The sequence below is a fragment of the Myxine glutinosa genome, chromosome 14 (assembly GCF_964187855.1).
Source record: "Myxine glutinosa chromosome 14, kmMyxGlut1.1, whole genome shotgun sequence".
Taxonomy (NCBI): Eukaryota; Metazoa; Chordata; class Myxini; order Myxiniformes; family Myxinidae; genus Myxine; species Myxine glutinosa.
This window is the reverse complement of record NC_136274.1, coordinates 6171214-6184325: the sequence shown is the minus strand read 5'-3', so window position 1 is coordinate 6184325 and position 13112 is coordinate 6171214. Positions and strand designations below refer to the sequence as shown.

The 13112-nt window shown below is 44.0% G+C and overlaps 1 protein-coding gene across 1 annotated transcript in view; it reads right to left on the bottom strand.

Annotated features, from left to right (window-relative positions):
• GNAZ (G protein subunit alpha z) overlaps nt 1-13112 on the bottom strand; it is a 199765-nt gene that overhangs the window by 72037 nt on the left and 114616 nt on the right. Inside the window, exon 3 of the mRNA XM_068135119.2 lies at nt 1623-2364. Coding sequence (XP_067991220.1) covers nt 1623-2345 — 723 coding nt within the window. The 5' untranslated portion in view covers nt 2346-2364. The remainder of the gene's footprint in view (nt 1-1622; nt 2365-13112) is intronic.

Here is a 13112-nt window from a genome sequence, read left to right as displayed (position 1 = left end):
ATGATTTTTCTCGTTCTTGTCTCACTTTTATTCTTTCCCAAGCTATTAATTCCTTTCTGACATTTTATGTCATTAAATGTGATTATAATCAGTGTGTTCTCAAGGACACATGAAGGCTTACTTACAAACTTCCCTCACTCCCTTGTCCCTCTCTTGAAGCCCCATTTAGGAAGAAAACCATGAGTTGTTATCATATTTTCACTCCTCTGAGGCTCTTTACTAAGGGGATTTTTTTTGCAGAAAATTCAGCTGCAGCTGCACTCTCCTTGGGGGCTTCGGGGGCTGCGTCCAACTTCCAAGTCGACAAACAACTTCATTCTTAATTTCCACATGAAAAACCAGTGCTTTTCCGCAACATCCCATCATATCTCATCATTTTACCTTCGATAAATGCAATATTTTTGGAAATAACCTCAAGGCTAACAATAATTTCTTTGGAACAAGAGAACAACATCACTGAATAACATGAATAAACTAGATCGGTACTCGGTAGAGCGGGTACCTCCGCCAGGCTGAACAGTGCATGTTTTGTATCCCACTGATAGGCCGGATCTGGATCTGGATTCGGACCTGAACCAAAATCTAATCGGTTTGTTCTTGTCAACTAACCAACTCATTCACCTAGTTTTGTCATAACTCGTCCATAACTTTTTAAAAATATGTTATATATCGCTTTTCACCTGATCTCTAAATGGTGAAGAATCACTTAAAAAATTAAATAATTCTCATATCCGAATCCATATTTAGATCTTCACCAAAATCTAATCGATTAGTCCTCGTCACACACTCAACCTCTCCACCAAGTTTTGTCTGAATCCGTCCACAACGTTTTGAGATATCCTGCTATGTATCGTTTTTGGCCCCATCTCCCAATGGTGAAGAATCGCTTTAAAAAATCTCCTAGTTGGATCCGAATCCGTATCTTCACCAATATCTAATAATTTCGTCCTTGTCACATACGCTACCTTTCTGCCAAATTTCGACCGAATCCGTCCGCAACCTTTTGAGATATATTGATCACAGACAGACAAACAGATGGACAGACGTAAAAACATAACCTCCATCCACCTTCGTTGGCGGAGGTAATTATTTGTACTAAGAATGACTTGCAAATGTATTATATATATTCAGCACAAACTTACACATTTTACAATGAACTTGTCACTCTGTGGAAACAAAAAAATTCATAAGCAATCGGTGGTTTTTGTCTTGATGTGTGGAGTTGTCGGAATTCCGTTGGCAGCGTGACACAATGATCAAGAAGCGTTTACATTCAAGACAAATCAATTTGAAAATGAAAAATTGCAAGGCAACACGAAGCCGGATAACTATTTCACTTTTCTTTTTGACGGTTAAATTATTCGGCGTATGTGCAAATTCAATAGCACCTGTTAGAAAAGGTCAGCTGGAGCAGGCTGCCACGTAACCAAGCAACCTTCACAAATGTCACCCAGTACAATAAATCACATCGCACCGGAGAAACACCGATAAAACGTCTTCAGGAAAATTATTATTTCTGTCACAGACTCGGTTATAGTTTCAATTGCACGACATTTTACTAGAAAGGTGCTCAATGCTCAATAACATCAACGGCCATGCTCAGTAAAAGACCCGATCCTCACCGTTTGGTTGTCCTCGTAAAGTTTTAGGTCGTAGCCACTGAGCTCCACACAGAAGATGATTGCCGTTACACCTTCAAAGCAGTGGATCCACTTTTTGCGCTCCGAGCGCTGTCCACCCACGTCGACCATCTTGAACGTGAGCTCCTTGAAAGTGAACTTGTTTTCCACGATTCCTGTGGTCATGTCTCTTGAACGGAGAATGTCCTCCACAGTGGGGATGTAGTCGACCGCAGCTATGCGATCCAGATCGTTGAGGTAGTATGGCGCGTTGTCCTCCAGGTGGTACTCGTTGGAGCGCTGAAAACACTTTTGCACGCCGGTGTCTTCCCAGAGACGCTTCATTATTCCCAGCAGCTCGGTCGAAATTTCACCTTTGCTTTCAGCTGGGCCCGTGAGGGCAAACAGCTGTACGGCGTCGTAGGCACGCTCCTGGTTGCCAAACTCGATGTGCAGCGTACCGACGGCGCGGATGATGCGGGTTAGCGAGTCAATGGCGTTGTACACAATCAGGGGCTTGTACTCACGGCAGGCCTCCAGGTTGTAGCCCCCGCTGTGGATGATCTTCATCTGTTTCACCACGGTGCTCTTTCCCGAGTTGCTGGTTCCCAGAAGAAGGAGTTTTATCTCGCGTCGCTGCCGCTGACTCTCGGAGCGCAGGTGTCTGTCGATGCGGCGTGAGCGTTTCGCGGCTTCCTTCTCCTCGGAGCTCTGTCGGCAACCCATGGTCTCGACGTCTGGGGATCTGCACGGATCCACAGCGCACACTCAGTACACTCATCCACTACATATGCATCGGCGCAATTGCCTTTTTGCAAAGAGCATCGGCGGATAACCACCGTCCGAGCCTCTGTCAAACAAGTCCAACACAATGATGGTCTCAGTTTACTGTTTAGCTCTTCTTTTATTGGTTATGGTCACCTGATGATACAATTCACCGTGGCTCAAATTTACTTTGAAAATCTACCAACACCTTCCTTATCCATTTGTTATGCAAGGGAAATGCCCAAAAAATGTCATAGTGTCGCTTTTCAAATATCCCATGTATCTACTCCTTGACAAGCATTTTTTAACAGGGGTAAGAAATGTGGTTTTGTTTGAATGAAAGCGGATGTATAGAGATCATGGCATAGTCATAGTAACAATCACCACAACAGCAAAACCATACAAACCAACAACCATCACAACAAAAGCGGAGTGAAGTCGATGGTGCGCCATCTCAAATCCTCACACTTCCCACCTAAAGCAAAGTTGAAAGCTGGCATAATGTTCCACTAAGATCGACCCAATATCAAATTTATAGGTAAATATTCCCCCCCCCCCCCCCCCCATTTTGACATGTGAAGTCCCCAACTCCTGAGGCATAACTGGGGATAAAATCCAAAAAATCGTTACATATTTCACGCATCCCCAAATGTTGATTGCATAGATAAAGTTTTACTGAAAACATGTTTTAAAATGTGCCCGTAATTCAATTTTTGGTATTTGACTTTTTGACCCTGCCCTGAGGAGAGGGGGGGGGGGGTGTGGGGGTAGAGGGGGGGGGGGTGTGGGGGGAGGGGAAAATGACACTGCTTTTGCATCTTCTTGCCGTGTGGTGATCATAACTGCAAAGTTTGGTGAATTTCTGCATACAACCGTTTAGGAGGAGATAGCGTGACGGACGCACAGACAGACAGATAGACAAACAGACGGAGCCGGTTTATTTCAGAAAGCGTGGGGATAACTAGAAAGAGCAATCAGAGATTGCAGACTATCGTCATGGCTTGTTTTGTGTGGTGCACATGGTGTGGCAAATTAATGGAATGATTTACTCAATCAAAGGTCAACGGTCTAAAGGTCTAAAGTCAGGTCTAAAGGGAAAAGTCAGACAAAGGTCTGAATAGGCGTCAAAGTCGATAGGTGTCTAAAGGATCGAACGTGGTCGAAAAGAGCCTAAAGTGTTGAAAGGGTATTAAAAGGTCTAAAAGGTGTGTAGGTCAAAGGTTCTAAAGGGTGGAATGTAAGGTCTAAAGGGTCGAATTATCTAAAGGGCCTTAAAACAAGGTCAAAGGGGTTAAAGTGTCCGGAGGGTATTACAAGGGTCTGAATGTGTAAAGGGTTTAAATAGTCAGGTTCACCATGTCAATAAATTATATTTCGTTCAAAATCATGGTAGATTAGCAAACCTATACATTTTTGGAAAGGTTATAGCATAAAGAAACTAAAAATCAATGTTTACATTTGGAGAGATACCTGTATGGCGGCCATTTTAGATTTTCAAAATGGCCACTGTAAATACATATTTTGTTCTATTTCTGCCTCTAATTACCCTAAAAACTTTTTAAAATATACTAAATCTATATTTTCAGGGACAAGGAATCCAATGAAAGTATCAAATTAATGCTATGGGGAATGGTAAGACACGAATCAAAGGTTTTGAATTGCAAAATACTGTCTTTATATTCGCGATAAGTTGCATAATCAAATACATGTTATCATTTTGTACAGGCAGTTAATAACATCAAAATGTGTCACAATAATTCATATCACCAAACATACACAGGCAGTCAGCAAAATCATATATACACATGCAGTCGGTATAACTTCACATCTACACAGGCAGTCAATGACAAAATATACACGGGCAGTCAATGGCATCAAACATACACGATTACAGAATATGCCATTTAGAGTTCGTCATCACTGTCCTGTGTGTCGTATCCGACAATATAGTCCGCATCGTTTTCACAGTCCGTTCCACACAAGCAAAGGTCGGTCAAATTGATTGGCAAATCGAATTGGTCGAATGGTCGATCGAATCGAATTCGATGAATCGAATCGAATCGAATCGATCGAATTGGTCGAATGGTCGATCGAAGCGATTGGTCGAATGGTCGAATTTGTCGAATGGAATTGGTCGATTGGTCGAATTGGTCGAATCGAATTGGTCGGAATTGGCAAATGTAAACATTGATTTTCAGATTTTCCATCCAATAACGTTTCCAAAAATGTATAGGTTTGCTAATCTACCATGATTTTGAACGAAAAAACATCGTGAATCTGCCTAAAAAGGGTATAAAAGGTTTAAAAGGTGTACAGGGTTTAAAATGGTGTAATGGGTCGAAGGGATCTACAAGGGTTTAAAGTATCCGAAAGGTCTTAAAAAGTCTTTCAGCATATAAAAGGTTAAAAGGATGGACACTCCCCATACGTTGGCACTTGGCATCCATGGGGAGGAGGAAAATCCTCCTTCAGAAATGCCCTGCTGAGTGTGGTGAGAAAGGCGGAGCCATTGTTGTGGCATCGCTCGTACCCAGAGTTCCCTGGGAAGTGACAGCACTGCCTCCAAGCTCAATGGCTGTGTTTGTCTCCACTAACAGTCCTGTGGTGTCTCGTGTGTTTGTCTGTGTGTCCATATGTGTGAGATGCGTGCATGTGCGTCAGCTCCACTATGAGGCTTAACACCCTGTAACAAAAAAAGGAAAAAAAAAGAAATAAAAAAAGAGGGGTCTGAAGGGCATAAAGGGTCTAAAAATGTATGTTTCAATAGTATATATGTAGTTTATAGACGTACTCGCAGTCCAAGTCACATTCAAACAGTACTTAATTAATAGACATTCTCATGTTCCAATGAAATGTAATTGCAAGACGTAGTACAGTACTCACATTGCATTAGTACTTAATAAATGGACATACTCACATTCCAAGAGTACAGCTCTGGTGAGGGTAACAAGGTTTGAAAATGTCAGAGATCAAAAATACAAAAGACAAACACAAAGACAAACGCAATCGACGGATTTTTCTGTGCAAGTACCTGTACGTTTCTAAAGGTGCAGCTGCTTTCAAACAAAATGCAAAACAATAATAGTTCATGTTAACAGACATGCACTGCACGACAACTGCTAACACAAACTATCATATACAGTATTTGGACAATTGATTGGGTGAGAAGCAGAAGTTACTGTCTTAGGTTTCCGCAAAAATTGAGCTAAAAACACAATTGGGTATTTTTCCACTTATTCACAAAAAATTCTAAACATGAGGATTCAATTGGGAAATAAAATGCAAATGATTTTAATTGCTTGCATTTTTCTATGACCTCTAAATGTTGAATGCAATAGTTTCTGTGGGGGACTGATGGTTATTTCCCAATGGTTTCTGAGAAGATTTTAAAAATAAGTTACCTGAATTTGAGGTGAAACTCCGCTTTGAGGTGAAACTCCCCCTTAAGACCCCAATCAAATGGGCGGATACAGATGTGGAGCACAACCCCTTGAGGCCTTGCTCTCTCGATCCAGTGTACCAAATTTTGTCTGTATCGCTCAGGTTAGTTGTGAACAAAAATGTTTGAGTGAAAATGAGGAATTCAGCGAGGGAGCCCGTTGCCCCCTTTCCAGGAGAGATAAGGCCATGGGAGCACAACTTAAGGTTAGGGCATGGTCCCGATGCCTTGTGGCGAGTTTGGTCTGGATCTGTCTGGCGGTTTCTGACACTGAAATACCAATGTTTATGGCAATCCTCCCCCCCCCCCCCCCCGCCTGCTTTTACACCCTCAATAGGGGGCACACCCGATGGGGAGCACAACCCCATGACGCCTTGCTGTCCTGATGCATCGTACCAAATTTGGCCCATATCGGTCGGGTAGTTTGTGAGGAAAAAATGTCAGTCAAATGTAAACGGACAGCTGGACACCGGGACCCACCATATGAGGTTATTTGGAGACACAGTCACGTGAAAAAGTAAGTACACCCCATGTAAAGTTTTGACTTTTTCAACATATTTCAACATACAGCTATTTGATCTTCATTTCAACAATATTGATAGAAAAAGGTGATATAATATAACAAATATCATTAAACATTTACATTTTGTAGTTCATTGTATAATTTAAATAAACATAAATGCAAATTCCACATGTGGAAAAAGTAAGTACACCCTTGGCTCTAATAGGTGGTATTGCCCCCTTTGGCAGAATCAACCTCAAGTAGGCGTTTCTTATAACTGTCTACCAGTATCTGACATCGACTGGGATAATTTTTTGCCCACTCCTCCATGCAGAATTCTTTCAGCTGTGCGATGTTTGAGGGGTTTCTTGCATGCACAGCTCGTTTCAAATCCCCCCACAACATCTCGATGGGATTTAGATCCAGGCTTTGACTTGGCCATTCCAGAACCCTCCATTTCTTTCTTTTCAGCCATTCCTTGGTGGATTTACTGGTATGTTTAGGGTCATTGTCATGTTGCAAGGTCCACCTTGGGTTGAGCTTCAACTTTCCGACAGATGGCCTAACATTATCCTCAAGCACCCTCTGGTACAATGAAGAATTCATAGTGGATTATATGATGGTGAGCTGCCCAGGCCCTGATGCAGCAAAGCTGCCCCAAACCATAATATTTCCACCACCATGCTTTACTGTTGGTATCAGGTTCTTGTGGTCAAATGCCAATTTGGTTTTCGCCAAACATGTCTTCTGGTACTGTGGCCAAATAGCTCGACCGTTGACTCATCTGTCCAGAGCACATTGTTCCAGAAGTGCTGGTCTTTGCCTCGGTGTTCATTGGCAAACTTTTGTCTTGCCCTGATGTTCTTTCTTGACAGCAAAGGTTTCCTCCTGGCACACCTCCCATGTAGATCAAATGGTAGACTCGTGCACTTTGACATCAACAGTGGCAAGAGCTACCTGTAGGTCCCGTGATGACATCCTGGGGTTCTCAAAGACTTCTTTCAGCATCTTGCGGTCTGCTCTCGGGCTGAACTTGCTGGAGCGGCCTGGCCTGAACAAGTTGGCAGTTGTTTGGAATCTTCTCCACTTGCAGATGATATTCCGGACAGTCGAACGATTGATTTCATATTGTTTGGATATCTTTTTAAATCCCTTCCCAGACTCGTAGGCATCTATAACCTTCTTTCTGAAGTCCTCAGAGAGCTCTTTTGATCGAGTTCATGGTGACGCCGCACACTTCAACAACAAAGAGCAAATCAAACTAAATGTCTGAGGTTTAAATAAGACAGGTTCCTCCAAGATCCTCTCCAATGATGTTCTAATCATTTGCACCTGAGCTGGTGCACCTGATTCTAATTTTAGGTATTTGAAGTAGTGATAAATGTAGGGGTGTACTTACTTTTTCCACATGCGAAATTTGCATTTATGTTTATATAAATTATAAAATGGACGACAAAATGTAAATGTTTCATGATATTTGTTATATTATATCACCTTTTTCTATCAATATTGTTGAAAATTGTTTTTTTTTTTTTTTTTTTTTTGTATACAAGATCGAGGCTCGTGAAAGAGCGAACATTAATCACACAAAAAGACAAACCGACACATAAAACATATAACATCGGGAGCGGTAGACAAGATGGGGAGAGAGGGGGAAGGACACAAACACAACATTTGAGAGCAGGGACCGAGAGACATGGAGACATCGAGAGATCTGAGAGAGGGCGAGGGCTTTGGGGGGGGGGGGCATGGGAAGGGGGCGGTAGGAGAGGTATAAAACATATGGACACTGCCAGGACTTCCAGGAAAGAAGTTGGAATTTCAAACAAGGTGGATCTGGGGTGAATTAGCGGGGGTAGAAAAGATCAAGGTTTTGGATGGGGGAAGATAAGAGATGGTGGTGAACAGCTGTTTTAAAGACCTGGAGGGAGGAGTGGGATTGAAGGGAGTGAGGGAGTTTGTTCCAGAGGCGGGAGAAAAGATGAATGAAAGAGTGAAGGTGAGCAGAGAGCCGAGATTTCGGCAGTTTAACCATCAGAGGGTTGCTGGCAGATCTTGTGCGACCTGTAGGAATATTTGGGGGACAGAGCACAGAGAGAGCTGGGGGTGCAAGGCCAGAGAGGAGTCGGTAGAAGACAGAAAGACCACCTACCTGCCTGCGGTGAGTGAGTGAAAGGCCCTCAGAGATAGCTTCATCGCGGGGAGATTCCAATAATTCTGAAAGCTTTGGTTTCAACAGCGTGAAGCCGAGCTAGGTGTGAGGCAGGAGCACTGGCCCATAGGGGAGAACAGTATTCCATTGAGCTGCGGATGAAAGCCTTGTATGTGGTGAGGAGCTCAGGTGTGCCGAGGAAGGACTTCGCACGACGGAGTATGCCCAGTCGGCGACTGGCTTTGGAGGCCAGCTTGGAAATGTGGTTTTCCCAAGAAAGATCATGGCAGATAGTGAGACCCAAAAGTTTGAGCGACAGAACTTCTTTGAGAGGATTGTTCAGAAAGTAGATGGGAGGGTTGTCCAGTCGATCTTTTCGGAGAGACATAGTAAGAGTGTGAGATTTGTCAGGATTGAAAGACATGTTCCACTTGTTTGACCAGTCTGTGATTTTGTCTAAGTCTTCAGAGAGTGAGGGGGCTGCAGACTGCCGATCTGAGGGAAGAGGAATGGAGCGGCAGAGAGTGGAGTCATCAGCAAAGAGATAGAGAGAATTTTCAAGAGAGTCAGAGAGATCATTGATAAAGACCAGAAAAAGCACAGGGCCCAGAACACTGCCTTGGGGAACTCCAGCCTGAACAGGAAGAGGAGATGAGAGAAACCCATTCAGGGCCACACGTTGACGATGACTAGGGAGCAAGTCCGCCAGCCATGCGTGGAGATTTCCATGGATACCAAAGGAGGAGAGTTTGGTGAGCAGAGCGGGGTGCCAGACCGTATCGAAGGCATGTGATATGTCGAGGGAGACAGCTCTAATTTCCTGTTTGGCATTGAGGACCTCCATCCATTGTTGAGACAGCAGAAGCAGCATGTCCAGAGTAGAGTGACCTGGTCTGAAACCAAATTGATGATCAGAGATCAAGCCATTGGAGAAAGGGAAAGATTTCATATCTGAAGCAATGATGGATTCCATGACTTTGCTGATAATTGGGAGAAGGCTGATTGGTCTGTAGTTGCTAGGATCTGTTTTTGCACCTATTTTGTGCATAGCGGTGATGTTGGCTGATTTCCAAGCAGATGGCAGTTGACCTTGAGCAAAAGAGAGGGTGAAGAGAACAGAGAGAGGGTGAGATAGAGCGGCAGAGCAGGATTTTAGGACCTGTGGGCTGATGCCGTCGGGTCCAGTTGCAGAATCAGAGTCGAGGGTTGACAGAAACTTTTCCACCTTGTCACGAGGAAAGGACACGGAGTCCAGGAGCAGCAGGGTACGACTGGGTATGGTGGGTACAGAGAGGGATGGGTTTGGGACACAAGATTTAGAGGCAAACACAGAGTTGAGGCATTCAGCTTTTTCACGTGCGGAGTCAGCTGTGTAGCCACTTGAGGTAAGGGAGGGGATGGAGGGGGAACAAACACCAGAAACGGATTTGACCAGACGCCACCAGGATTTGGAAGAGGGAGACAGATAAGAGAGTTCGGTCTTGAGAACGGAGAGATATTGTTTCCTGGCTCTCCTGAGGGTGGACACACACTTGTTTCGGGCTTTGTGAAAGGAAATAAAATTTCCTTCCGTTGGATTTGCTTTCCAGGAGACGAAGGCAAGTTGTTTCTGGGCAACAGCCTCACCACAAGATTCCGTGTACCATGGACGGGAGGAAGGGTATGACAACTGAAGACGAGATGGGATAAATCTGTGTATGAGAGAGAGCAATTTACTTTGGAAGAATTCCCAGGATGAGTTGATGTCAGAGGTGGTAGAGATGGGAGAATGAAGATCAAATAGCTGTCTGTTGAAATATGTTGAAAAAGTCAAAACTTTATATGGGGTGTACTTACTTTTTCACGTGACTGTATATTCTAAAAAACAAGAAAAACAAAAAACGTTTGTCTCTCCCACTCAATTAACAGTACAAACAGCAATAAGGAACCTGTGCTATGTGGCCATTGTTTCTGCACAAGCAGCAAGTATGATGGGTGATTGAAGATCAGGCTAATGTTCATGGAATAATTGGCCATACAATTTATATCCTGTCCACAAAATACAAGTTTTACTCTGTCGGGCATTCAAAACTTTCCACAAACAACATACTGTTCCGGGTTCGGGGGAACGTGGAGCACACGAGGGGGTGGCTCAAAACCGCTACTCAACTCCCAACCCTGAAGCAGTCAAACCACGGATAACTCCATGACCTGACGGGTTGCAAAGCAACCACAGACGATGCCACACTCACTCTCTTTCTCTCCGAAAGGGCTGTTCCGCAAACCTTCCTATCTACTTTCTCAGCAACCATCTCCAAGACGTTCAGTCAATGAAACTCTTGGCTCTCACGTTCATTCAGCCATGATCACTCTTGGGAAAACCACCTATCAATGTTGGCCGCCAAAGACAGATGCCGACTTGGCATTCTCAGTTCTGCAAAGTCCTTCCTTGGCACACCTGAGCTCCTATGCACCAGAAGGCTTTCATCTGCAGCTTTATGGAGTACTGCTCTCCCCTCCGGACTGGCTCCCCTGCCTCACACCTTGCTCAGCTCGACGCTGTGGAAAGCAAGGTCTTTTTAGATCATTGGAATGTCTCGTGACGAAGCTGTGTCTATGGGCCAATCACTTTGTCATCGCCAATAGGTCGCTGGTCTCTCTGTGTTCTTCCGCCTCATTTCTGGTATTGAACTCTCTGCCCTCTCCATGTTTGGTGTCTCCCAAGTATCTGCTGGATGCATGCGGTCCATCAGCAACCCCCTTCTTATGAAATTGCCAAATTTCAGAACCACTGCTGATCTCCACTCATTTATTTCTTTGTTTTTCCACCCGTGGAACCAACTTCCACACTCTCTTCAATCTTAATCTTCTCTCCACGTCTTCAAGACAGCTGTTCACCATCATCTCAGGTCATCCCCCATCCAGAACCATCATCTTTTCTTCACCCATTAAACCAACCGCTCATCGTTACCTGCATCCCTTGTTTGTCCATCTCCGTCTACCTTGTTTTTCTCCCTCCGCCCTGCTATTGGTGTGTCACCCCCCTGCTGTTCCCTTTGTTATGTTGTGTTTATCTGTTTTGTGTCTCAGCTCTTCCACAGAGCCTCGGCTATGTATACAAAAAGTGTCAGGAGGCGGAAGAACACATCCCATACCTACGCTATCTTGGTCTTTGTATAGCATCCACGCAATGAACTTACGCTCTTTTATTGTGAAGTGAATTTCCACGATATATCACGATGTCGAGGCATGGGAGCAGGTGGATTCCGTTCTATCATCCTCCTCCTCGCAATAGCACACTGCCCCTCTCCCCCCCCCCCCCCCCCACCATTTTCCATCCCACTCCAACTTCACAAGCTCCATCCATGACCATCATTGGAGAGTATAGTACTTGACTTTACATTTACTTTTGTTGTAAAGTTTACTTTTTTGTTATTTAATTATTGTTTTTTTTTTTGTTAGTGTGTTAGGTACATTATTTTATGCCGAGTAAAAGCCCGTCAAAAATGATGGGTTCAAAGTCATGGGTTGGATCAGCTTATTCGACGGTACAGCCTCATGAACGTGCCAAAGTCTGAAGCTTCGGCCTAGCATCAGGTGTGCTTATATCTTTATTTATTAGACATCTTACGGATGTAAATGAACACTCGTGTTACTCTGCGTGTTGCACATCACATGCAGCGATTTTCACCTCCCTGTGCCTTGTTATTTTAAAAAACGTTTCTGTACACCGCCCTTGAGGCTCGGTTTGCAAGCCACCATCTACAATTCCAATGTAAGAGACATAATTACTCTTTTATGGAAAACTAGCAGAAGTACCCGGCGTTGCCGGGCGGGGAGGTTTGGGTGGATTGGGGGGAAGGGGAGGAGGAGGGAGGGGAGCGGGAGGGGAGGGGGGAGGGGAGGGGAGGAGGGAGGCAGGAGAGGAAGGGGAGTGGCTCACGTTTCTGAGTGAATGTGGCTCACGTTTCTGAGTTAAGTGTGATACCGATCAGGAAGAAGAAGAATCCATACTACCAAATTCGTACACTTCCGGAATTGTTTGATTTATTTGTATTCAAATGTCTGGTAATTGTTTTGTATTTATTTATGCGAATGTGTAACATTAATTAATGTGTAAAATACTTGTGTATAACTGTCATTGATTTTAAAAGGGTTCGGCACTATCGAGCGATTTTTTTTATTTTTTTTAACTCCAAAAAAACGAACTTTTTTTTTGCCAAAAACATCCCAGACACTCACTGACGAACCTCTGAAAGTTTGATGAAGATCCGTTCAGCCATCTCTGAATAAAACGCGGACACACACACAGACAACTCGCGTTTATATATATATATACTGTTGTGGTGTTAGAACCCACACTCTTGTAAATATCCCATTATTAAAAGGTTAAAGGTAGCACCCCTAGTTAGTCTACAAGCTACACGTAGGCCACCATAGGACTTCAGTTATTTCATGAGTATGTGTTTTAGATAAGGCCGTGTTTCCAATAGTTGAATCTGCGTTGTGTCAATTAAATAAGGAGTAGGCCCCATTCCGTCCATTTTGAGACCTCCCTCTCCAAGCAACGCCATTATGTGCCCCTACAGTCGGTGCCTCATGGCTCTCCCAATTTGTTACGCGCCTTTGTTAGCAGCGTTCGCTGCCTTAGCGCTC